This window comes from Muntiacus reevesi, chromosome 22, assembly GCF_963930625.1.
Source record: "Muntiacus reevesi chromosome 22, mMunRee1.1, whole genome shotgun sequence".
NCBI lineage: Eukaryota > Metazoa > Chordata > Mammalia > Artiodactyla > Cervidae > Muntiacus > Muntiacus reevesi.
Genome location: NC_089270.1, coordinates 2860324 through 2886359, shown reverse-complemented (window position 1 = coordinate 2886359; position 26036 = coordinate 2860324). Strand labels below are relative to the sequence as shown.

At 56.5% G+C, this 26036-nt stretch overlaps 1 protein-coding gene across 2 annotated transcripts; it reads left to right on the top strand.

Moving 5' to 3' along the window:
* On the top strand, window positions 1-25721 carry TRMT44 (tRNA methyltransferase 44 homolog). 2 transcript variants are annotated; one of them, XM_065914506.1, is made up of 11 exons: window positions 1-670; window positions 2756-2870; window positions 5367-5586; window positions 8537-8605; window positions 9697-9804; window positions 10810-10881; window positions 14740-14846; window positions 15945-16128; window positions 18192-18609; window positions 20752-20868; window positions 25097-25721. In XM_065914506.1, exons 1-11 carry the CDS (start codon window positions 22-24, stop codon window positions 25327-25329), a joined length of 2292 nt encoding a protein of 763 aa, XP_065770578.1. In that variant the 5' UTR covers window positions 1-21; the 3' UTR covers window positions 25330-25721. The 2 variants fall into 2 exon arrangements, with proteins under 2 accessions (XP_065770578.1, XP_065770577.1); XM_065914505.1 differs by having other exon boundaries at window positions 15945-16200.
* The last annotated feature ends 315 nt before the right edge of the window (window positions 25722-26036 follow it).

Genomic DNA, 26036 nt, shown 5'->3' with positions numbered 1-26036 from the left:
GCCGGGGGCCTAGGGCTAGTCATGGCTGAGGTGGGCAGAGCTGTGGTGAGCGACCCGGGTTCGCGGATGCTCCCGGGCGGCTTCTGGGCGGCGGTAGCCGTGTGGGTGGAGAAGCCGCAGGTGGCCAACAAGCGGCTGTGTGGCGTCCGTCTGGAGGCCCGGCGGAGCGTCTCCTTGCCCCAGACCGGGCACACCCACCCCAGACCCAGTACAGGCCCAGAGTCGGAGAGTCTTGCGGAGGCGGGAGGATGTGGGCCCGACTCGGGGCCGGGACCCACCCGGCGTTCCTTCGACTGGGGCCCGGGCCCTGGACCGAGCGCGGGCCCCGAGCAGGGCTGCCAGGAGGCCCAGGGCCGGCGCCAGCCAGAGGAGAAGCCCGGGGAAGTAGCCGCCGCCGCCACGCCTCAGCTCTCAGGGACCCCTGGGCAACCCGGCAAGGCTGCAGCCCGGGAGGGCGACCTCCCCGCCGCCGACCTGGGTTCTCTGTGGGACGCCTTCGCTCGGAGCCTCGCCGGCGACAATCGAGAGGCGCTAGCCTTCCTCACCCGCCCCGGGGCAGGATCGCCTCCAGAGGGTCGGCGCGAGCTCGACTTGGTGCTCAGAACCGTCATCCCCAAAACGAACCCGCATTGCCCGCTTCGTGGTCCGAGGAGAGAAATGGTCGTGCAAGGTATAAAGAGTGTGTTTCTGATAGTGGCAGTTTGTCAAGAGATTCCCCACAGAGCCACGCACCAGTTACAGTGGCAGGGATGGGTTTTAATTGGTGATAGCCTTTCACGGCGCTGGAGTGGGAAATGGCAACCCCTTTTCCAGGATCCTTGCCTGGGAATCCCCGTGGACAGAGGAGCCTGGCGGGCTATACAGTCCATGGGGATCTCAAAGAGTCGGACACCGTCTTGAGCGGTAACTACTCTGCTTTGTGCCAGAAGAGACTGGGTGTTTTACAGGGAGAGTGAAAGAAGAGACCGCGGCAGTGTTGTGAGGGAGGTGAAAGAGTAACAAAAAGCAGGAAAGCTGGGGTGATAGGTCGTGCAGAGCCCAGCCGGGGTTTGCTAACTGGTGCCTTCGGAAGTTAGGTCCTCCTCTCCGATAGAAGCTGGGGTCATAGCAACCCCATCTTCAGGTATGGGCTGGAACAGTCTGTTCTAATGTAGCCTTGAGTTTTCCCAAGTGGGCACTTCAGGGGGGCCCAGAGTCCTGCTCGGAATGTGGTCTTGAGTTCTTGGGAACAGTGACAGTGTTTGTTCCAGTCTTAATGGGCCACGGCTGAACCCTAACAGAGACAGGGCCCAGAGGAGCTTGCCTAGAGTTTGGTCCAGGAGGGCGTCTTTGGCAGGGGATACAGTTAGGTTAAAAAGCGGGCAGTAAGTGCAAAGAACTTAAGGCGCCTGGCCTGCCTCTTTCCTCCTGATGGCCTTGTTCAGTGACCAAATTTTGTCTGATTCTTTGTCACCCCATGGACTGCGGCACGCCAGTCTCCTCTGTCCTCCACCATCTCCCGGAGTTTGCTCAAATTCATGATGCCTTCAGGAGGCTGTAGATTGTTTATGGAGGGGAAGTGTAGAAATGTGGATCCTTAATACAGAGGATGGGGTTGTTGACTGGAGTGTGGTCTGGAAGGCCTGGGGGAGAAGGTGAGGGAGGGCAGGACGATGAGTAGTTGGGAGGACTTCAGTAGGTAAAGGGGTGAGGAAAACGGCCTCCCAGCACGTCAGAGCCGGCAGCTGTGCTGGATCCTTCTTGCGCCTGGAGCCTCGTTGACCTCTCCTGCTGCCGCATCTCTTCTGCCTCTAGCTGGACACACGGCTCAGCCTTCTGGTGCCCTCGTGGATAGACTGGCACCCCCCATCCCCGCATCATCCAGGGTACCCTCTTTCTCTCCTAAGGCCTGTACTGTAACCCTGTCACATGTGTAGAGTCCCTTTTTACTGTGTAACACCGTGAGGTCACAGGTTCTGGGTGTTAGGGTGTGGGCTGCTCTGGAAGCGGCTCTGTGCGGAAGCAGTGATGCTGAGTCGCTGGTGGGTATGTACCTCCACCCCCGCCCCCCAGTACTGCTGGCCTCTGTGCCTCTTCCCAGGGGTTTCCTCCTCCTGGAGGAGAGACCTGATCTTGATGGCTGAACTAGTCTAGGAGCCCTTGGCTTTCAACACCTCTTACAGTTCTGGTTTTGAACTGTGGTGTTGGAGAAGACTCTTGAGAGTCCCTTGGACAGCAAGGAGATGCAACCAGTCCATCCTAAAGGAGATCAGTCCTGGGTATTCATTGGAAGGACTGATGTTGAAGCTGAAACTCCAATACTTGGGCCAACTGACGTGAAGAACTGACTTATTTGAAAAGACCCTGGTGCTCAGAAAAATTGAAGGCGGGAGGAGAAGGGAATAACAGAGGATGAGATGGTTGGATGGCATGATCAACACAATGGGCATGAGTTTGAGTAAACTCTGGGAGTTGGTGATGGACAGGGAGGCCTGGCGTGCTGCAGTCCATGGGGTTGCAGAGTCGGACACAACTGAGAGACTGAACTGAGCTCTCTCGGCCTGCGGGGATGAGCGCATCCATGCTTACAAGACCTTCAGACGTGGATGTCTGTGTGCGCACATGGGTCTCAGTGAAGAGCGGGGCGGGCTAGGCTTGGAGATACAGCTGTGACCAGGACAGTCACTGTGGTCAGTGCTGTGTGTTTAAGACCACTTCCAATTAGCCTCTGATCTGAGCAGTTTTAATTGATCATCCCTATCTTCTGTCTCCCCAGATGTCCTCAATGGAGCTGTAACTTTTTTACCTTTGGAAGAGGATGATGAAGGGAATTTAAAGGTTAAGATGAGCAACGTGTATCAAATCCAGCTCAGTCACAGCGAAGGAGAATGGTAAGTACTGGATAACTGATTCCTCTTTCTCATGATCTCTGGTTTCAAGCAGTGATTTCTTTGGGCAGCTGTAAGATTCTGGGTCCCCAGGGAGCTACAGGGACTCGCCCTCAGGCAGATCAGGTTTGTGGGCTGTGCTTTCTGGTCGATGTTTTAGCCTGATACATCCTTGTTCCTTTTGGCACCTGGATGGTCACAGCCTGGCTGGAGTCTTTGGCCCCTGCTATCCATGTAGCCTTGATGGTTCACCTGGTTTTAGTACCGAATTCAAATAAACACAGTCCTTCTGTTGTTTTGTAATTTCTTACACCTTGGTAACAGGGGTAGGCGGAAGCCTCCTTTTGTATTTCCTGCTGAGGCTCACGTGGTCTTAGATGTAGTGTGTATTCAGTGATGTTTTATTCTAAATGTACCAGTTTAATCTGTTCCCTTAAATCCACATGGTGTTTGGCCCTGTCCGGGAAGTGTGAAATTTGGTTTACTTCCATTTGGTACTTTTTAAATGGAAAAGTCAGAGGAGAGGGAGATCACGCGTTACTCTTCTGCTCTTTTCCTGGAGATCTGTATGGGTCTCTTTTTCCCTGACAGCCCTTGGGTTGTGTCTGTTTGACCGCCGTGAGCTGTGCGCGTGGTTTCACAGAGAGCCAGGGGCACAGTGGGAGAGCTTGGGTTGGCAGCCTCATCAAGTGGGTCCTGCCAGCAGTGCAACCTTGGGAGTGTTGCCTCTGCCCCTTGCTCTTCTCACCGCTGAAACAGGTTTAATCCTTTTGAGTCCCTGAGGTGGGGGCTGGGCCAGGCTTCTCAGGGCCCTGTCAGACGTCAGACAGTGGGTGGGATGGCCAGGGTCTGCCCTGGTGGGGAGCCTCCCTCGAGGGCCCCTACCTGTCTGCTGGGGAGTGTGGGCAGACACGCGGGGAAAGCCGTGTGTGCCCCTGGGGGCTGCCCAGCGAGTGCTGATGCGGGAGCTTGGGGGTGAGCCCTGGAGCCCGCTGTCCGCCAGCTCTGGTGGGGAAGCCCGGCCCGGGGCCTGGCCGTGGCAGGCGCTCAGCGTGGTTGACGTGGTGAAACCCGCCCCCGTCCTCCACCAGCTCTGAGCGCTCTGCGGGCCGCTCCGCATCCTGACTGGGTGATGTCTCCTGCTGTTGCCCCGCTGAGCACGGGTCTCACTGGGGCTGGAGCACGAGTCAGTGGACTTTTGTGGTGCTCCTGGTCAGCACCTCGTTTCAGCAGGATCTGTGGCCTCCCCACCATGTGGTCGCACTGGGTACCCGGAGTCAGCATGGCTCAGAGAGAAGGCAGGTGAATGCTCTAAGGCCGGTGCTACCACGCGCAGGGCTAGAGGAGTCCCCTCGTTGACCAGGGCAGGGCTGCGCCCATTGTACCAGCGTGGGCGGGGGAGGACCCCGAGGCCTGAGCAGGGGAGGGGTAGTGTGGGGGCCAGGAAGAGCAGGGGAAGGGCCTGCGTGAGTCCAGCAGGATCGCTGTCGAAGGGCAGGGAAGGAGAGGCGAGCAGCCAGTGCTTCCCGGAGCCCCGCCCCTCCCCTCCCTGCCTGTCGCCCACCTGGTGACAGGCACCTGGTTGCAGCTCTCGGTGGAGACTCCTGTTTCTTATGAGAGCGACCTGTGTCCTCTGACGTGCTGGTGGCAAAAACCTGACAGTACAGTTCACCAGACGGGACCCCTTGACAGCACAGCTCTCCCCAGCCGGGGACTCCTTGCCGGCCCTCCCCTCCCGCCGGCCTACCCCGTGCCCCGCCCCACCCAGCTGCCTGTGCTGTGCTTCTTAGGGGCCCCCGTTGAACGCCACCTCCTTTTCTGTAGCCCGACAAACTTGACACTTCCCTGCATTGCGCTGCCTGGATTGCAGCCCTAGAGAGTATGTTGCCCTGACCTGGGTCCTCGGGAGCGAGCATCTGCCGTGACCAGGTGCTGCGGGGGCCGGGTCACGCAGCGAGCTGGACAGACCGGGGCGGTGGCCGCCCTGCACTCCGCTGGCAGAGGACGCACGGTGGTCAGCATGGACTGGGGGCCCAGCGACTGCCTGTGTGTCCTCAGTTTGCTGACTGAGCATCACCTCTCTGGCCAGGGAATACGTGGTGAACCAGCGCTGTGTATCTGGGAGGCACATGTGAAATGTATAAAACCTGGAAAAATTAAAGAAACAGTGGATGCTTTAGAATCTGGCTGGTTACCATGTGAGCGGGATGTGAGAGGAACCCTGTTGTTTGTCCCTCCTACTGGGCTTTGTTAAGATGTGTAAATGCATGTTTAACAACATTTGCAAGGGAGGAGGAATTCTTTTTGCTCTTTAAATGTGTTTTTCTCTACAGGATGAAATTCTGTAACTAGTTGCAGATTGTTTTGTGTGTTGGGTACAATATTTGGAAATCATAGATAGTTCCCTTAACTTCTCTCTTCTTTTGGTAAATAAATGTAGAGTTTAAAAATAAGACTTGAAACCAGCTCTGCTTATTCATATTTCTCTTATTTTCAAAGGTTCATATCTGTTTTAATTTTCTGTCCAGAACGATGGCATTCAGATGGCACTGTGTATCCCAAACCCACCTGGCTTGGAGAAGAGTTGCTGGCCAAGTTGGCCAGGTGGTGTGTGGAGAGCAGGCAGAGTGGGTTCAAAAGCACCCTGTCCCTCATCTCCATCATGAAGTACAGTAAGGCTTACCAGGCACTTAAAGAGAAGTACAAGGACATGGTCAAGGTAATTCTGGGGAAAGACGTCTGGGACCCCCCACCCCCATTTAAAAGAGGTGATGTGCCAGACTACTCCAGCCTATATCGTTTTTCCTGTGTGCCTTTTAGTTTCATAGAGACACAGATATTAAGTCAAAATAGACCCACCTGTGGCCCCCATTACAGCCCGTACTTTGACATATTTAGGGTTGTAAACCATAAAAACATTGGCAATTATGTTATGGAAAAAGATTTTTTTTTTGGCACGTTACTAATTTTTTTTCCCAAGAGAATAAAAAGGAAGTATTTTTAGCTAAAAATAATTGAATATTAAATTAATTACTAAATTGCCATAATTCTTGAGTATAACCAAAAACTCATCTGGAGAAAACATATGAAAAGTTAAAGTACAAAAGCATATACTTCCAAAAAAGAGATCAATTTTCTAAAATGTCCTTAACTTTGTATCTAAAATGTGGGGAGTGGGGAGAGATAACAGTAAACATCTGTGTATTCACACCCAGCTTAAGAAAGAAAGCATTACAAGCATATCTCGGCACGCTGTGCTTTGCAGATATTGTATTTTTCACAAATTGAAGATTCGTGACAGCCCCTTGTGAAGAAGGTCTGTTGGCACTGGTTTCCAAAAGCATTGGCTCAGTTCGTATGTCTGGATCTGTTTTTGGTAATTTGCCCAGTATTTCTAACTTGTTCACTATGATATATTTGCCGTGATGACCTGTGATCATGGTGACCTTTTGAAGTTAGTACTACAGTTCATTGAAGACTTAGATGAGGGTTGGCATTTTTTAGGAATAAAGTTTTTTTTTTGCTGCACCATGCTGCTTGTGGGATCTTAGTTCCCCAACCAGGGATTGAACCTGTGTCCTCAGCAGTGAAAGCATGGGGTCCCAACCACTGGACTGCCAACAAACCCCAACAGTAAAGTATTTTTAAATTAAAGTACCTCCTTTTTTTTTTTTTTTTTTTTGCATAATGATTTTCAGTTCAGGTCAGTCATTCGGTCCTGTCCAACTCTTTGCGACCCCATGAACCGCAGCACGCCAGGCCTCCTTGTCCGTCACCAATTCCCGGAGTCCACCCAAACCCATGTCCATTGAGTTGATGATACCATCCAACCATCTCATCCTCTGTTGTCCCCTATTCCTCCTGCCCTCAATCTTTCCCAGCATCAGGATCTTTTCAAATGAGTCACCTCTTCACATCAGGTGGCCAAAGTATTGGAGTTTCAGCTTTAACATCAGTCCTTCCAGTGAACACCCAGGACTGATCGCCTTTAGGATAGACTGGTTGGATCTCCTTGCAGTCCAAGGGACTCTCAAGAGTCTTCTTCAGCACCACAGTTGAAAAGCATCAATTGTTCTGCACTCAGCTTTCTTTATACTCCAACCCTGACATCCATACATGACCACTGGAAAAACCATAGCCTTGACTAGACGGACCTTTGTTGACAAAGTAATGTCTCTGCTTTTTAATATGCTGTCTAGGTTGGTCATAACTTTCCTTCCAAGGAGTAAGCGTTGTTTAATTTCATGACTGCAGTCACCATCTGCAGTGATTTTGGAGCCCCCAAAAATAAAGTCTGTCACTGTTTCCACTGTTTCCCCATTCATTTGCCATGAAGTGATCAGACTGGATGCCATGATCTTAGTTTCCTGAATGTTGAGCTTTAAGCCAACTTTTTCACTCTCCTGTTTAACTTTCATCAAGAGGCTCTTTAGTTCTTCACTTTCTGCCATAAGGGTGGTGTCATCGTGTCTGCATATCTGAGGTTATTGTCATTTCTGTCGGCAATCTTGATTCCAGCTTGTGCTTCTTCCAGCCCACACTCTCAGTAAGCTACAGTAGAGTTTAAAGGTAACTTTCATATGCACTTGGAAACCAAAAAGTCTGTTTGGCTCACCTTACTTCCCCTGGAGTAGGAAATGGCAACCCACTCTAGTTCTCTGGCCTGGAGAGTTCCATGGACAGAGGCGCCTGGCGGGCTGCAGTCCGTGGGGTCGCAGCGTTGGGCACGACCGAACACACACGCCCAGAGCACCTTCCTGCAGCGTTCGAGTTGCTGGGCGTCTGGAACCGAGGCGCCTGCGCTGACGGAGCTGACCCTCCCTTGTCTTCTTCCTGGTGTGTCTCCCTGCCTTCTCTGGAAGTGACCACGGTTTATCACTGCAGCGTTTTGTTTTGTTTTGTTTAATCTGCTGTTGCTGCGTAACAAAGCATCTCCAAGTCTCAGGCCTGAACAGTACCTGCTCATTCCTCGGAGACCACGCGTTGGTCCCGGGGTGGCTGACGTCACTGCGCCCCACCTTCCTTCCCAGCTCCTGGCCTAGTGGTCCTTCTATCCTACTATTCAGAAGCTTCATGGAAGCACTCCTTTCTTCTTCAGCTTTTGAAATTGTCCTTGGTGAGATGGTTCATGTGAACTGCCTACCCTAGACTGGAAACAGGAATCTGAACTTTTAACATTGGCCGTTGGTTTTTTCTCATCTGCAAGACACCTGTTGTGCACATTACTGGTATAAACAGTGAGGCCTCACACTTGCACAGCCAGCGTTTTCTAGGTTCAAGGGACCTGACGGTCATCCTGCTTGGTCGTTAAATCGTAATCTTTACAAATAGCGAGATATGGGGATGAAACAGCTGACTGACACTCCTGGTGAATGAGAGCAAGACACCAACAGACCACCGGGTGGAGCACTGACCCCTGACCCCATGACCCCTGCCCCTTGGTTTCCTTGACACCCCGACTGCTCGATTCCTTGTTCATCAGACTCAGTCTTGGGCGGGGGGCGGGGGGGGACGTGCACGTAGCATAGCTGAGCCTTTTCCTCTAGTGTCCAGTGGCCTCATCTAAGTGTCTTTATTCTGAAATCTTGCTTTGGACCCCATTACTCTCCATGTGTCCCATTACATGCAGGTACAGTGAAAATTTACAAATATTCTCGATAATTTTGTAGGTGTGGCCTGAAGTCACTGACCCTGAGAAGTTTGTATATGAAGATGTGGCCATTGCCGCCTACCTGCTGGTAAGACAGTGTGTGCCCTGAGCGGCTGGAGGGTGGAAGGCTGCCTGCAGCAGCTCAAGGTTTCTGTAGTTCTGTTTGTCAGGGCTGGGCTTCCCTGATAGTTCGGTTGGTAAAGAATCCACCTGCAATGCAGAACACCCTGGTTCGATCCCTGGGTCAGGATGATACTCTGGAGAAGGGAAAGACTACCCACTCCAGTATTCTTGGGTTTCCCTGGTGGCTCAGCTGTTAAAGAATCCACCTGCAATGCATGAGACCTGGGTTTGATCCTGGGTTGGGAAGAACCCCTGGAGAAGCGAAGGCTACCCACTCCAGTATTCTGTCCTGGGCAATTCCATGGACTGTATAGTCCATGGGGTCACAAAGGGTTGAACATGACTGAGTGACTTTCACTTTTCAGGGTTGGTTACACGTGTAATTTTTTTTTTTTTTAAGTTTTCCATGGTGCTTTTGTGTGAATGTAGAACAAGTTTGGCTGGTGAACCAACAGGAATTCGATTTTTTCCAAATTACTACTCAACACTGAGACGTCGGCTGGTGCTGGGGAGCCCCTAGGGGCCCCCAAGGCCAGGTTGAGCACCTGCCTCCCGCCCTCACATTTGGTGATTCAGGTTTGGGGCCTTCCTGGCCAGCTTGCTGACTGCCTGGACTTGGGCACACCCTTTAGCTTTAGAGTCTAGGTTTCCTTATCTGTGAAGTGTCTAGAGGAGATAAGCTATGATTCCTTTCAACTGTAATTCTCTCAGTCATAGAAGTAATCAGGCCTCTCAAAGTATACAAAACCTGAAGAACTTGGAGAAGGCCGGGAGGAACTAACAGTGATCTGTAGAACTCCTGCCCAGAGCTGAGCATGTGAGCATGGGCTCTGGGTGGGAAAGGAGGAGGTCTGGTACCTGCGCTGCCTCGGGTGTGAGCAGGGAGCCGTCCCCGCCTCCCTCTGCTCACCTGGGCATCGTCTGTGTGGAGGCCCCGGGCCCCAGAGGCCTATCCGCCTCTCCTGGGAGAGAACTGCAGCCCCACGTGGCATTGCGTCTGAATACTCCAGGGCAGAGTGCATCACCGACTGACCTTGTTTTTCCTGTTGACTTTAGATCCTCTGGGAGGAAGAGAGAGCCGAACGGGGAGAGACCACCCGGCAGTCCTTCGTGGACCTCGGCTGTGGGAATGGCCTCCTGGTCCACATCCTGAGCAACGAGGGGGTAAAGCGTGCTGGGGGCAGTTTCTAGACCTTTCTAGGGTGTCTTCACATCCAGTATAAGGCCTTTCTCTGCTGGTGCGACCTGGGTTCGGAGGCGGCCGGGCTGTTGGTGCATGGCTGGTGGTGACACCATCGAGCAGGCAGCCTGTCCCCAGGAAGGTGAGGCAGCCGCCTCGCTGGACGAGAAGAGGGTCCTCGGGGACAGACGGCCTGCGAATGACACCCTTTCAGCAGCCTGGGTGTTCTTGTTGGTACTTTGTTTGGAAAACCCACCATTTCAAGGCGCGGGGAGGGGAAAGGAATGAGGGAAGCTTCTAGGAGCTTGGAGTCTAGCTCGGAGGCCTGGCTGGCGCCCACATGCTGAGCACAAGTGTGAGACTGTGACGCTCAGATCTGCCACCGTTTTCTTGGCTGTGGAGCGGAGGCCGTGAGAGCCGGGAGCGGTTCCGGGCATGCGGGTAGCAGTGCCCCCGCCCTCCAGGGCTACACCGCCCTGCCTTGCGGACGAGCGCGTGTCCTCCCTGCGGGGCTTTGGGGTGAGGTTGTTGGGCTGCCTTCTGGGGTGCTTGATAGAGTGTGCGGGCCCTGGGGCAGCTTGTCTGCGGGTGTTAGCACGTTGCACAGTGACTGGGAGCCGGGGGTGGGGCCCAGGGAGAGCTGCGGGTGGTCAGGGTGCGCTGGGTGCTCAGAACCCCGGAGCAGGGCTCGTCTGGGCTGGACGAGCAGGCGGGCCCGGAGCTGAGCTTGCTGAGCGCAGAGGCGGCCCCCTTTAAGGGAGGGGTGTCCCCCGGGGCCTTGTGTGAGCCTGGCAGCGTCTCCAGGCCTCGCCCCATGAAGGCGCCGCAGCCCACGTTGTGTGTGGGCCCCAGGCCAAGAGCATCTGTTCTCAGCTGCCCAGGGTCCCTGCGCTTCCCAGACAGTGCTCCCTGCAGTATCTGATTCGTTCTTGCTCGTTTATGATGACATAGCCACGTTAACCTTCGGTTCCTGAAATTCATCGTTTCAGCATCCAGGCCGAGGCATAGACGTGCGGAGAAGAAAAATCTGGGACATGTACGGACCCCAGACCCGCCTGGAGGTACTGGCTCTGTCCCTCCCCTGACCTCAGCAGAGTGTCCCCAGTGCAGCTGTTTCCAGGACAGAGTCTGGGGGGGGGGGGGGCCTGTCAGAGGTGCCGGTGACCGCAGCAGTCCACGCTCGGCTCCCTGCTCTGAGGCTTGAACTGAGGACGCCCCCTTACACCTTCCCTGCCTCCCATTATGCTGAAGGGAGGACGCCCCCTTAGACTTTCCCCGCCTCCGGTTATGCTGAAGGGAGGACGCTGACCTCCGGAGCGGAGGTGCTGTCTTGACCCCGGGTCTGCACCCCAGGGGTGCTTTGGGGGCATCCCCTCTGGAGCCTGCCGCAGGCTGCAGTTGAAACATTCCTTTGGCAGTGGGTGCCCTCCCTGCGGGGACCGGGTCGGGGCTGGGGGCAGGGTGGCAGGAGAGGCCTCCAGCCAGGGACCGAGTTGGCGGTGAGTCCGAGGAAGGGGAGCACGGGGCGTGGGCAGAGCTGGGCTGTGGGCGTGCGGATGTCTCGTGGAGATGGCATGGTGGCTTCCGGCTCCCTGGCGGCTGGATCTCACTTGGGCCACAGGGCTGCCGTCAGCCCCGCTGAGGTCCGGAGCAGCTCCACGCTGTCAGAGAGGGAGGGGTCTTGGGGGCACGCAGGCGGGCAGCTCCCCCACAGCACCCGCCCGGCAGGTCTGGGCTGCAGTGCTTCCCAGCCTTGGGCTCTCATCCAGACCCAGGTCTGCAGGGGAGTGCGTGGCTCTGGGGCTCCGTCCTTGGCTCTGGAGTGCCGTGGGGGCTTCTGCTGCCCCGGCCGTCCACATCGCCTCCAGACCCTCGTCCCTGAGCTGATAAGATGCGTGGGTGTGGCTCGGACACCACCTCTCATCCGAACGAGGGCAGGACGCTGACGGACAAGTAGGAGAACCATTTCTTTTTGTGGAGGACGTCAGGAGCCTGCAGAAGTAGAGTGGAGCTTGTAGTAAATCCCAGAAACTCAGGGGCCAGCTCAGCATTGTTCTTCTGTCTCATCCCCTCCCCCAGAACACCAGCATTAGCCTGTGTTTGAAACAAATCTCCAATATATTGTTTCATCTGTGAATAGAAAAAAAAGTTTTCAAGGCTATATTTTCTCTTCACCTTTTTTTTAAAGTTGAGAGTAGTGTTGCCAAAAATTAAAACAATTGGAGGCAGGGACGTTCATTGCAGATGCCCGACACCTCTTTACTTGCTCATGTTTTATTATGTATTTATACTCTGCTTTGTGCCATGAGAGTTTGCACTTGCTTATATAGTCAAACAGGGCTTCCCTGATGGCTCAGTGGGTAAAGAATCTCCCTGCTCTGCAAGAGACACAGGTTCAACCCCAAGGTCAGGAAGATCCCCTGGAGGAGGGCATGGCAACCCACTCTAGGATTCTTGCCTGGAGAATCTCATGGACAGAGGAATCTGGCAGGCTGCAGTCCATGGGGTCGCAAAGAATGAGACATGACTTAGCAACAGGGATGTGTTCATACATTACAACACATGAGAACATCTAAAAAGCCTCAGGTTTGAAGAACTCTGGTACTAGGGGATGGACTCCTGCTAGGGTGGCCCTGCAGATACATACGTGGACCATGTGTTCTTACATAGGTAATACAGTTGGGCTCTGAATTGCGATACGAGGCTGATGATCAAAGCTAAGGGAGTAACGTGGTTAATTTCACAATCCCATGTGCCCCAGGTGAAGAAGCAAGAGGACTTCTTCAGGTGAAAAGTTCAGACAGCAGTTGAGTAGGCTCTCTGTTCAAGTCCTGGCTCTATGGAAGCTGGCTGGCATGCTGTGCCCCTTGCAGGACAGGTAGAAGATTCTACTTCTTTCTTGACTTTGGGGGCCTTTTTTTTTTGAAGTTGAAGTATGTGAAAGTGTTAGTTGCTCAGTCATGTCCGACTATTTGCAGCGCGTGGAGTGTAGCCCCCCAGGCTCCTCTGTCCATGGAATTCTCCAGGCAAGAACACTGGAGTGGGTAGCCACGCCCTTCTCCAGGGGATCTTCCCGACGCAGGGACTGGACTGGGTCTCCTGCGTCGCAGGCGGATTCTTTACCGTCTGAGGCACCAGGGGAGTGGTAATGCTGGGTTAGCTTTTTAGTACAGCAAAGGGATTCAGTTATTCATGTGTATATTTTGCACAGCCTTTTCCGTTACGGTTTATTACAGGATATTGAACGTAGGTGCTCTGCGGCAGGACCTTGTCCGTCTGTGGTATGCACGGTGGTCTGTACCTGCTGATCCCAGACTCGTAACGCCCCCCTCCCCTCCCTCCCCTTTGGTAGCCGTGGGTTTGTTTTCTGTGTCCGTGAGTCTGTCTCAGTTCTGGAAATAAGCTCATTTACGTTGTATTTTAGGTACTACATGTAAGTGATCCTACCTGATGTTTGTTTTTATCTGGCTTGCTTCACTGAATATGGTAGTTCCTAGTTCCATCCATGTTGCTGTAAATGGCATTATTTCAGTCTTTTTAATCACTAATACTTCACTGTGTGTGTGTGTGTGTGTGTGTATGTGTGTACACAAGTGCTCAGTGCTTCTCTGTTTCCTGGTAAACAAGTGATCTCCATGAACAGGTGCGGTCTGAACATTCAGAGGCCAAGTCTGTGATACAGCTCCTTTTTCTCCGATGCCTCATTTGATCGTAAGCAAGAGATGGTTAAGGAAAAAACACGTGCTTTTGATAACAACACTGTGATGATCACAAAATGTCTTAATTTTGTTCGTAAAACTCTGTATCAAAAGAATTACTGCAGTTTGCTGTATTCAAATTTTCAATTAAAGTTTTTTTCTGAAACAGGTGGGGCTTTGCTTGCTTGCCTTGGAGGCTGTTTTCTTCAGTTTTAAAATTAGGAGGATTATGAGTGGCTGTATAGACTCTTGTCTCTCCAGTTCTTGCTGACAGATTAACTATTGAGACTGTTGACTTTAGTAAATAATGAAGGCCTGCTAATTAACTAGCAGAAGGGATAGGTGTTTACTGAAAGTTCTTCAATCATAAAAACAAGCTGTTCCCAGCTTCACCACAGAAATCATCACAGCGGTAGGCATGCCTGCTCCGTGGGTAACAGCTTGCTGTCCGAGTGTTCACACGAGATCTTATCTTAGTAGCAAAGGCCGGTGCACACCGTGTCTGTAAATTCTTGCTGCGCTTTCTCTTTCCCTCGATGCGGTTCAGACTGTGGGCTGACGGGCTGTGCAGGCTGTGTAAATGCACCGGGCTGCGCGTCGGGTCAGCCTCAGACCTCCCTGCTTCCCACTCTTTAGGCCGTTTCCTGCTCCCAGGTGTGCACGCCTGCTGAGTTGCTTCAGTCGTGTCCGACTCTTGCAGCCCTGTGGGCTGTCGCTCTCCAGACTGCTCTGTCCTTGGGATTCTGCAGGCGAGAATGCTGGAGTGGGGTGCCGTTTCCTCCGCCAGGGGCTCTTTCCGACCCAGGGATCAAACCCGCGTGTCGTCCATCTCTTGCGTTTGCAGGCAGGTTCGGGAAGCCTTGCCTGCTCCCATCTTCTGCCAAAAGTAAAGCGGTTCACATGTCCCTCATCTCCTTCACGTAAAAAGGGTGTTTTTAATTATGAGAGGCTGATGAGCACTCAGAAGGGTGTTGTTCGCTCCTCGGGTGATGATGCTCGAAGTTGCCATTTCCCATGCCCTCAGGCGGGCCTGGGCTGGGCACACGCGTTCCTCACTCCTGGCCCAGCTTCTTACCTTCTGCAGGTGAAGACCCACAGCCCCGGGGCGCTGAGACCTGCCCCGGGCAGCCATGGTTCTGCAGGGGGCTGCGCTCTGTGTCTCCTCCCCTGCTCTGCTTTCACGGACTAGACGTTCAGTCTTGTTCTGCGTCTTTCTTTTAGGAAAGTGCGATCACACCAAATGATAAGACCCTTTTCCCTGACGTCGACTGGCTAATTGGTAATCATTCCGATGAACTGACGCCATGGATACCAGTCATTGCGGCCAGGTGAGTCGCTGGACGTGTTGGCACCGTGGTGACTGGGGATGTTCTGCTGCCTCAGTCTCGCTGTCCAGACCCATAGCTCCTGGCTGCTCATGGCCGTGGAGCACTTAAACGTGGCTGGTTCACCTTGTTGAGATGGTGGCATGTTGTCTATGTTGAATTAAATTTAAAAATATAAAGTAACATAAGTGGTTCACACGTTCACATTGTATTTTTGTTGTGATTCATTCTATTGTGTTTGCATCCAGTGTTGAAATGTGTTTTTCCTGGGACGTTTTCTCATAGCAGGAGGGATTGCCTGTCAGTATAAAGATGCTTTGTTGGTTCAGTTCATTTACAGTGTTAGTTTCAGGTATACAACATAGTGATTAAAAATTTTCATTGGTTGTACCCTGTTTGTAGTTAGCATAAAATATATGACATAAAGTATATAAATATAAAATATTTTATATAATAAAATATCATAAAATGCTGTGCCGCTCAGCACCTCCTGTCTCTTGTTTAACTTGCACACAGGACTCTGTGTCTCTCTTCTCCCCCACCCCTACCCTGCTTTCCGCCCAGCAGCCCCTGCTCTCTCCCTAGTGGTGACCACTGCTTCATTCCATGTATCTGTGAGTCTGCTTTTTTTGTTGTTATTTTCATTCTTTTCTTTTTGATTCAGCATACAAGTGATAGCACACAGTATTTGTCTTTCTCTGTCCGACTTTATTTCACAAAGCATAATACGAACTTTTTAAGAATAACATGGGTCAAGCAGCAACCCGTAATCTTGTGGTGCCTAACTCTGAGATTTCGTATCCACAGCTGCAGTCTCCAAGTGCATCAGGAAGTTTTAGGTTCAGCTGATGAGCACAAGTGCAGTAGAAAAAATATTTTTTATAAAAGTAATTACACTCATATTTTTTTGAAAAAGTACTGTGGTACCTTGTGTCTAGAATTTAAGCTGGGGAAGAGGCTGTAGTTCATTTTTTCACATGAAGAACATCGTTACCCAGGAGCACATCACTTGGTTTTGCCCCATACACCTTGCCGTGCGGCTTTCCGCGGCCTTTTGCTCACTGAGCCTCTTCAGGACTTGCACTTTCTGTGTCTCTGAAGGTCTTCCTATGGCTGCCGCTTCTTCGTCCTGCCCTGCTGCTTCTTTGACTTCGTCGGAAAGTTCCAGCGGACGCAGAGCAGCAAGACGCAGTACCGCGGGTACCTGGACTTCATCACGGAGGTGGGCTCGGCCTGTGGCTTCCACGTGGAGGAGGACTGCCTTCGGATTCCTTCCACCAAGCGGGTGTGTGCTGCTCACCGGGGCCGTCCTTGTCACAGAACCGTAGATGATTCGCTGATGCCCGTCACCCCAGAGGTGTGGTTCTGACCCGGCGGCCCCCAGTGCCGGCGGTTTCCGGGGCCCACTCCGTGCCTGCGGTCCCTCCCGCGCAGGCGCTCAGGACCCCCGTCTCCAGGCCGGTGGCCCCTGCAGGAGCCCTCACCTGACCCCCGTCTCCTCCCCAGAGGCGGCGACTGGCCCTCGGGCGCCTCCCAGAGTCGGCATCAGCTTAGCTTTGGTTTCTGGCCTTGGTGCTGCCGGAGGCTGAACGCTTTAAGTTCTGACTTCAGTTCAGTTCAGTTGCTCAATCATGTCCAACTCTGCGACACCATGGACTTAGACTCCCAAATAATGGGCTAAAATTGCTTCTGAACTTCAGAATGATTTCAGATTTTCTCTTTAAAAGCCTCATTAATTCAGATTTACTTGAAAGGAATTTGTCCAGGGAGAAATTGACCCTTGCACTGCCTGTCACCCTGCCAGACAGTCGGGGCTGACCTGCTCACCACTCAGGGGGCTTGAACCTCTGGGAGTCAGGGCAAGTGTTGACATCGGTTTTATGGTAACCTCTGATCACTTTCTTCCATGAGACTCTAGGCTGTCGGTGCTTTTAGAAAAACACACACACAAAAGCCCGTCATCCAGATCTCAGCTTCACGGCCTGACAGCAGTGAAACGGTAGAGACGGAGCTTAACTCTGGGCCCCGGCGCTCGCTGGCAGCGCATTCAGGCCCAGCGCAGGCACTGCCCGGTGGGACGAGCGGCTGCCCCGGGGGTGCTGGGCCCCTCAGTCGGCTTCAGGCGCACCGTGCTGTCTCGGCTCCGAATCCTTTCAGAGACGTCCTCTAGGACTCACCTGAGAGCCTGCATGTCATCCTCTCAAATGCCCTCTTTCTTGACAAGTCACAGCCTTCTGAGGTGGGAGTTGAATTTGGCTAGAGTTTGGGCTTTCCAGGTGGCGCCAGAGGTAAAAGAACCCTCCTGGCAACGCAGGAGACATGAGAGACCCAGGTTCGATCCCCGGGTCGGAAAGATCCCCTGGAGAAGGCAGTGGCCACCCGGTAATGGCCACCCAGTAATGGCCACCCAGTCTGGCGTTCTTGGCTGGAGAATTCCACGGGTAGAGCCTGGTGGGCTACAGTCCACGGGGTCACAAAAGACTCGGACATGACTGAAGCAACATGGCACGCACGTGTGCAGAGTTTGGGTCGTGTGTGTCTGGAGATCCTGTTTTGGTGTTTGCCTTTGCTGTTAGTGCCAGCTGGAGACCAGAGACCCTCACTCAACTGCTTCGAGCCTCAGTTTCTACATAGATTGTGTGGTTCGGGGTTGGATGCACGCATGGGTGTCCACACTCAGCAGCCGTTAATCAAGGACTGACCGCGTGTCCGGTGCACTCACTCCACGCACAGAGGTCGTCACCTGCCCAGGGCGGCACAGTTAGCGGGTGGCGCGGCTGCAGAGCAGTGAGGGGGCTCCGACATGACTGGAGGCTCTTCCATCAGGGTCAGGCCCGCGGCGGACGTCCAGAGATGCTGTCCCCGCGGCGGCATCTGCAGACCGGGCCTCTCGCTCCAGGGCAGCCCGTGTCTGGACGCGTGGGGCGGGACGTGCAGCGTGAACAGGCCATCCACGCGGTGCCCGGTGCTCTGCTGGGGGCACACATGCTCCCTGCGCCCCCCGGCGAGGCTGCCTCTCACGAGCTCTGGGGGTTCCCGTCAGGGTCTGTGTGTGGGGCGAGGGGCAAAGTGTTTAAGATGGGGCGTGGCTGGTCGACTCAGCAAAGGCGACCTTGGTCTGTGTGTGTTTGTTGGGCTCCATGGGAGTCTGGGTGGTGAGCTTTTCTGTGGGCTTTTGCGTTTAGTTGTTTATTTTGAGGTCACTGATGCTGGTATTCATTTATAAAATAAGGACCCCTGTCAAGATAGGTCCCTGAGACTTGAGGAGTTTGCTCTCCAGGACGAAAGGATTCCATGGGGAAGCACCGCTGGGACCTGTTACAGCACTTCCCTGCCCTCCACCTGCAGGTCTGTCTCATCGGGAAGTCCAGGACATACCCGCCCACCAGAGAGGCTTCCATGGACGAGGAGAGGACCCGCTACATTAACAGTAGGCGGGGCCGCCCCGGGAGCCCCTGCAGCGGGGGTCCTGCCCCCCCGCCCCCCCGGGCTGCTCCTGGCAGTGCCCCTGGCCCTGAGGGACCTGGAGCCCTGGACGCCCGGCCCAGGCACGTCGCGGAGGCTGGTGCCGGTCAGCAAGGGCCCAGAGCCCTGGCGGAAGGACTCTGGCTGTCTGGATTTCACCCCAGGGAAAAAGCCGAGCGCCTGAGGAACTGTGCTGCCCTTCCTCGAGAGTTTGTTGACCGAGTGGTTTTGCAAGTGGCGCACTTGCTGTTGGGAAGGAGAAGTCCTGCAGGCGGGAGTGCACAGGCCTGGAATCGAGGAGGTAAGCACCAGCCCAGGCTTCCTGCTGGGTGCCAGGCAGGAGCTTCTTAACTTGTTCTCTTCTGCAGACCAAGTTTGAAACCATGCGTACGTGGCTTAGTCGCTCAGTTGTGTCTGGCGCAGGGATTGAACCCCTGTGTCCTGCAGCTCCTGCATTGCAGGCAGATTCTTTATCATCTGGGTCACCTTGAAACTGTATGGTCAGTTTTAATTAAGTACATCTTAAGGAAACAGGGAAGCTTCTTACAAGCTCATTCGAAAACCCTCTTCCTTGTAGTTCCTATTAACACACAGAACTTCGTACCTCAGAGGAGGAAGCTGAGGTCATGGGGACGTCTCAGGGTCCAGAGGTCCTCATTTTTCTGTCTACCAAAATGATTCAAACAGAAAGCCAGGTTGCTGGCTGTCAGAGAAGTGCCCTGACCCCAGGAATATTCGGGAAGATTTGGGAGATGTTTTGCTCTGATAATTGACTTGTCTCTGAAATCCAAAAACGCAAAAGTCAGTCATGATGAAAGGGAGACATTTGTATCTGATTGCTCTCATAGGGTGAGTAGCAGGCTGGAATCTGTGACTCTCAAAAGGGCCAGGGGGCTCCTCTGGTAGCTCAGTCAGTAAAGAATCTGCCTGCAGTGCAGGAGACCCGGGTTCGGTCGCAAGGGGTCGGGCACGACTGAGCAACTAGCACTTCCTTACTTAGAGAGCGAGGGATCAGGTTATCAGGAGTGTTCAGACGGGCTGATGGAAGGTGCCTGTTGCCCCTGGAGAGCTCTGTGAGGTTGCCGGGGAGGAGACTGAGGCCCCGCCGTCAGTCGGGGGTGCTGCCCACCAGCCCCGTGGTTGGGTCAGACCAGCGGTGGTGAACAGCGGGTCTCCCCCGACCCCCCGCATGGAGGAGTTGCACTGAGTTTCTTCCTTCATCCCCACAACCCTCCCATCCCCCATGTCCGTGCGTCGTGGCAGTACCATCGAGCCTGTCCTCTCCAGGGATCCCCGACCCTGTGGCTGTCTGGCTGGGAGAGCCTCTTAGGGGGCCCAGTTCAGGTGGCTGACCGTCATGTAACTACAGACGAGGCCCAGGGGCTCTGAGGAGTTCGGGGGTTAGCACCCCCTTCCTGAGGGCACCCTGCTGAGGCGGACCAGGCTGGAGAGGGAGGAAGCGGAGGGTGGGCTCCATGTGGGGCCTTGGAGGGCCCAGAGCCTCCAGGCCTGCGGGCCATGCTGAATGTAAGGCCTTTGGCCCTTAGTTCCCAGGATGGCCCGTTGCTCTGGGGGGCCCTTTTATGTGATTGCGCCCGGGAGGTGCTGGCCTCTGCCTGGGTGGGACGCCCTCTGAGTGAGCAGGGACGGGGTCTCTTCCAGGCTCAGGCGGGGGTATGGGGTGGTGGTGGCTCCAAGGATGGGGTCTCAGGCCTGCCCGCATGCTGGAGATGGCAGCAAGCCAGGCGGCCACCCTCCCCACATGGGTCTCCGAGGGTCGGCCCACCCTGAGGCGCTCTGGCTGCCTGGCCAGCAGCGAGAAGTCTGCCTGGTGCCGGCAGGGGCACCCGTAGCCCCGTAGCTGCAGGCTCCCCGCCTTAGTCATGGGAGCTGGTGACCCGGGCCCAGGACCCCGTGTGTGAGCCCTGGGTGCCCAGTGAGTAGGTCTGTCCCCAGGGCTCGTTGACCCAGGGCCTGGTGTCTGCCGTCTGCAGCCTGGCCAAGGGGACACGGGGTGGAAGGGGGTGGGCCTGCCCCGAGGTGGGGTCGGGACACGCACACGGAAGGGCCAGCCAGAGGCGGTGTGCAGGACCGCCTGTGTGAGCCTGCATCAGGGAGCCCCTGAGGGGCAGCCCCGGGGGCAGCAAGGGCCTTCTGGGCCTGTGTTTAATTTCCCCCGACCCTCTCAGCGGGGCCTGGGGGGCGCTGGCGGATGGACCTGCCCTCCGCACCCTGAGCGGCAGCCTGTGCCGGAGCCGCGCTCCACGGCAGGCCGACTGGCCGTGCCCGGGGGCCGGGCGGTCCTGCCCGGGGGCCGGGCGGTCCTGCTGGGTCAGACTCGGGGCGCACAGGCTGGCAGGAGGAGTTCTGACAGCTCTGCCCGCGGAGCAGCTGTGGGCTCAGTTACAGCTCTCGCGTTTGGGGGCAACCCCGTCTCCCACAGGGAGCCTGTCCTTGGCGGAGGTGGCCGGGGAGCTGGACCGGGAGACGCTGCAGAGGCTGAAGCGGGAGTGCGGCGGCCTGCAGACGCTGCTGAGGAGCAGCCCGCAGGTGTTCCAAGGTGAGGCGCGCCGTGCACCCTGGCGCCAGCCCTGGGGGGGAGCTGGGGCACCTGCTCTGCTTTGGCCTCTGGCTGCCTCTAGCCTGGAAGCACCCCGAGCTCCCAGCCAGGCCTGGGCCTAGCAGAGGGCCCCCCACCCACCGTGCCCAAGTCCCCAGCCCTGCACTGCCGTCCGGGTTCCAGGCGAGCAGGGGACGGGGGCCTGGGCCCGCGTGCTCCACGCCGGCTGCAGGCTCTGCAGGGTGGGGAGCCAGCCCCGCCCTCCCTGCGGTCTGCTGGGGGGAGCGTCACAGATGTGTACTCAGGCACGGGGTTTCAGAGGAGGCCTGTTCACCTTCAGCCACACGACGGAGATTCTGCGGACTCCTCAGCCAGGGCGTCCGTGGTTAGTTGTGTGTGCTTTCTTTCTTTCTGGACGTATTTTAAAGCATACCCTAGCTGGCATACCCCCCACCCCTAAATGCTTCGTGTGCAGCCTTAAAGACAGTGGGCGGCCCCTTGCACCGCCCTGTGTTGTGGGAGACATCCCCGCCCAGGGAGGCCTGTCAGGGAGGCTTCAGCTTGGGAAGCGGCGTCTGAGCCGATCGTGGTGAACGGGACAAGGAGGAGCATCTCGGGCAGAGGGTCGGGGGAGCACCGCGTGGGAAGGGGCAGGGGATGGGTGTGTGGGAAGGGGCAGGGTGAGCCGCGCGTGGGAAGGGGCAGAAGGTGGGTGTGGGAAGGGGCGGGGGGAGCCGCATGTGGGAAGGGGCAGGGGGTGGGCGTGGGTGGGGCTGGTGGGCCTCTGCCCCCTCAGCTCCGGCCTGCAGATCCCGGGTGGGGACATGGGCAGCCATCCAAGCCCCAGGTAGGGCGAGTGCCCCTCCCAGCCCGCCTTTGTCGCCCTCCCATGAAGGGGGTCTCACAGGGTGGGAGTGGGCGGGTGGGTCCCACAGGGTTGGAGCAAGACCTCCGGCCCCTCCCGCAGCCTGTAAGCCCCTCCAGGAGGAGCGCTGGGGTGTTGACGCCGGTGGTGCCTCTGGGTGACCTGGCTGGCCTTCCGGGGCTGTTTTCATCTCCACTTGGACTAAGCGCTCCTGCTGCGACGTTGGGGGCCCTGCGGTGGAGCTGCGGCTCAGAGGGCTTGTGGCGGGCAGCCCACTGGTGAGTGGAGACGCGGGAGGCGTCCCCGCTGGCTGGGCTCCACTGCACGGAGCTTCGGCAGCTGAGAACTCACCGTGCCGGGCGCTGCTCTGCCCTCTGCTCTTCCAGGCGTGTTTTTGGTTTGATTTCATGAAATAGTGTCCTTTGTCCCCCGTCATAAATACTCGTATGCGTGATTGCTTTCTGTGTGGTTGGCATTGAGGGGCATGTTCATTTATTTTTGGAAACACTTCTGATTCAGAGGCCTGGGGGTTGAGCCCCAGTAAACATGCTTCTCCTGGTCACGCAAAAAATATGCCCTGAGCTCATGCTTTTCTCGGTAGGAGATTTTTTTTTTTTTTAAACTAACATGGCTGGTTTTCCAGTCACAATTAACACGAGTGAGGAGGTGAAGACAGTCTCGGATCCTTCGGTCCTGCCTGCGCTGAGCCTCTCGCGGGCTGGGCTGGAGTCCTCGCCCAGCCTTGAGGATGCGGACCCAGCTGGGGAGAGCAGTCCTCAGCCCAGGGTGTCCGACAAGTGGGGGGGCTGGTCCCCCGGGTGAGACAGACCCCAGAACCAGTGCTGCTCTGCGCACCCCAGCACACAGTAAAGTTACCTCCGCAGAGAGTTTCTGGGGCTTCCCTGACAGCTCAGCTGGTAAAGAATCTGCATGCCATGCAAGAGACCCCAGTTCGATTCCTGGGTTGGGAAGATCTGCTGGAGAAGGGATAGGCTGCCCACTGCAGTGTTCTTGGGCTTCCATCATAGCTCAGTCGGTAAAGATTATCCACCTGCAATGCAGGAGACTCCGGTTCGATTCCTGGGTCCAGAAGATCTGCTGGAGAAGGAAACAGCAACCCACTCCAATATTCTTGCCTGGAGAATCCCATGGACAGAGGAGCCTGGCGGGCTACAGTCCATGGGGTCACAAAGAGTCGGACACGACTGAGGGACTAAAGCACCGCAGAGTTTCTGGGAGACTCTTGTGCCGCTTCCTCAGGACACTTTGGTTCAGGCAACGTCTGTGGTCAGAAACGGCGGAGGGGCGGAGTGGTGGGTTCGTGAGTCCTCAGGGCTCAGGGTGGGTGCAGAGTGAGTTGGCAGGGCGCGTTTCCTGCCTGTGACGCCCTGAAAATCAGGACCGTGTTTCCACCCGGGGACGGGCTGCTGGTCTGGCCCCAGAGCTGCTGGCGGGGCGCACACACGGGGCCCAGACCCGCCCAGGCAGGGGGCGGGAGGTCACAGAGGCGGTCGCGTCCTGGGGGCGAAGGGGCCACCAGCCATCCCGGCCCCTGGGCGCCCTGGCCTCTGCCGTCTCCGGGGCCGCCCCTCGTCCTGAGCGCCCACTCTCCCGGCCTTACAAGTCCTGGCTGGGCCCCTTCTCCCGACCCTGCAGGGACTGCTTCAGAAACATGGCCAGTGGAGGGCCTGCCTCGAGCTGGCCGGCCCTAAGCGGCAGGGACCAGCCACCCTCTGGACGGCGGGGGTCTCTCCCCAGCTCTGGTCCCAGCAAACCCCTCACTGTCTTCCCCCAGATTTCTCTCGAGCCTGTCCAGGGAGTGGGGGGGGACCCCGTCTCTCAGATGCACACTGCTGGGGTTTGGGGGTGTTTTGCACCCCATCCAGGCAGTGAGGGGCACCCCCCCGTCTCTCGGATGCACACTGCTGGGGTTTGGGGGCATTTTGCACCCCGTCCAGGCAGTGAGGGCCCCCCCCGTCTCTCGGGTGCACACTGCTGGGGTTTGGGGGTGTTTTGCACCCTGTCCAAGCAGTAAGGGGCACCCCCCCGCCTCTCGGGTGCACACTGCTGGGGTTTGGGGGTGTTTGCACCCCATCCAGGCAGTGAGGGCCCCCCCCCCCGTCTCTCGGGTGCACACTGTTGGGGTTTGGGGGCGCCCTAGGCGCCCTGCTCCGGCCGGGCCGTGTCATTCCCAGCTGCACCAGGAGGGGCTGCTGTGGGCACACCGGGAAGGCCGTGGTTTCCTGCCTGGCTCTCAGGCCGGGGAGCCAAGCTCTCCGTCTGCCTCCCAAGAGCGGGGCCCGCCTGGCCCTTCAGAGGTGCTTGTCTGCCACGCCGGAGGCTGAATCCCCTCGTTGTGTCCTCCACACACACAGGCGCCTCTGTGCTTCCTTCCTCTGGCTTCGAGGGACAGTTTTAGTAAATCGTCAATCTCCAGAGATAGGCAGTCCCATCATCGCCATAACACGAGGCAATCTGCAGGGGAAATTCAAGCTTTCATTTCCACTTTGAAGTTTTCCTTAGAGGTCGGGGAGCCAGATTTATTCAATGAGTGTCCTTTATTTCTCCCAGAGCGGTTGCATCTCCACGTGGTTTTAGCGCTTCCAGGGGAAACCACCAGGGCTTGGCTGCTTCACTTCATTTCCATGGGGATGTTGGCTTCTCGGGACAGGGCGACAGCCGGGGAAGCTCCTGGGGCAGCTTCAGCCAGTCAGGGGCACCAGCTCAGGAGCCCGCTAGGCGGGCGGTCAGCTGACAGGCGCACCCCTCCCCGGGCTCCTCCAGCCGCCCAGCTCTGCGGCCACCCGGCGCCCGTCACCGCGTCGCAGCCTGCTGCCCCCGCCCCTGCCGCCGCGGCTGCCGGGGGCCCCCACTTCCTCTGGTTGTAAGCCCCACCCCTGGCCTTCACCTGCTGGAAGGGACCCTGCCCCGTCTCACTCTGCCTCCTGATTGTGATGAGGCCGCGGGTCCTCAGGGGCCAGCACCGCCTGGCAGATGTCCCGACGTCCTGCCTGCATCAGGACCACGCTCGTGGCCGCCCCGTCCCTCAAGCGGTGCCATTGCTGGTCACCCAGCGGGTCAGCCCTCGTGGTCACGCTGGCCTCGTCAGCACCAGGGCCTCAGGCTCAGGCTTCTCACCCCTCGCCATGGCGTCCAGCAGCTCCTCCTGCCCACCCCCCGCCCTCGCTCCCCCTCACCCCTGCCTCTGGCCCCGCTTTAGGGGAGACTGCAGGCCTCGGCGGTAAGGGGCTGATCTCCCTCCCCCTGCCACGCCTCCTGGGACGCCTGCGTCCACCCCATCCCCCAGGGAGCCCACGGGCCCGCAGCTAACGGGGCGCGTCTCTTCTCTTTGCTCCACCCCAGTTCTGAACGGGCGCGTGCACATCCGCGACTGGAGGGAGGAGAGGCCGCGGAAGCAGGAGGAACCAGAGGCGAAGCGGAGGCCGTCCCCCGACACCTTCAAAACCCGCATCTGCTGGTTCTTTGCTCATCACCCCGACGGCTGCGTACTGCCGGCGGACTGCTGCCCGTTCGCCCATGGGCCGGGGGAGCTGCGGCCGGCTCCCCGCACCAGGAAGAAAAAGCCGGCTCTGTGAGCGGCTCCACCCTTCAAGGGGCAAGCTCCCAACTCCCCTGAGTCCTGGCCGTGGTCGAGGTCGTGGGCCCCTCCTTCCTCCAGGTTCTCACGGGGCGCGACCACGCCCTACCGATGCTGGGATCCTCCCGGCCCTCCGCCCCGAGTGCTGGGTTCGCTCTTAGGCGCTCTCTCCATCTTTATAGCAGATAGCCACGGCCTCAGGTGCGGGAAGGACTTCAGCTGGGCCTTCTTGGCTCCTCAAGCCCCCACGACTAGCCGCTCTGGGGTCGGCCTCCTCCTGCTCTAGGTCTTCTCCCCACAGATACTGTTGACTTTTGATTCCAGGGGAAAAAAAAACCCTGATGATGCACTTCTGTTGTAAAGTGTGTTTACAGTTTTACACAAAAAGATCGTGTTGGTAACACTGCTGTGCCCCCTGATTTTCATGGACCGTGTCCATCGGCCTTTCCCTGTGGAGGGTTCCTCATGCAGGACTCTGGGTTCATTCACAAGGGATGAGAAGGAACCCACTGCTTTCCGCTCTGGGCAGCCTCGGGGGGCTGCTGAGAGGTGTGAGGGCCGGCTATCAGGAATCCCCTGACCAACTAGGAGCCCCCCGCCACTGCCATGGGGTCAAGCACAGGCCAGCCAGCAGGTGCCTGGCCAGGCTCCAGGAATGGGCAGAGCTGGCTTGCTGGGGGCAGGGGCAGCTGGGAGGAGCCCAGG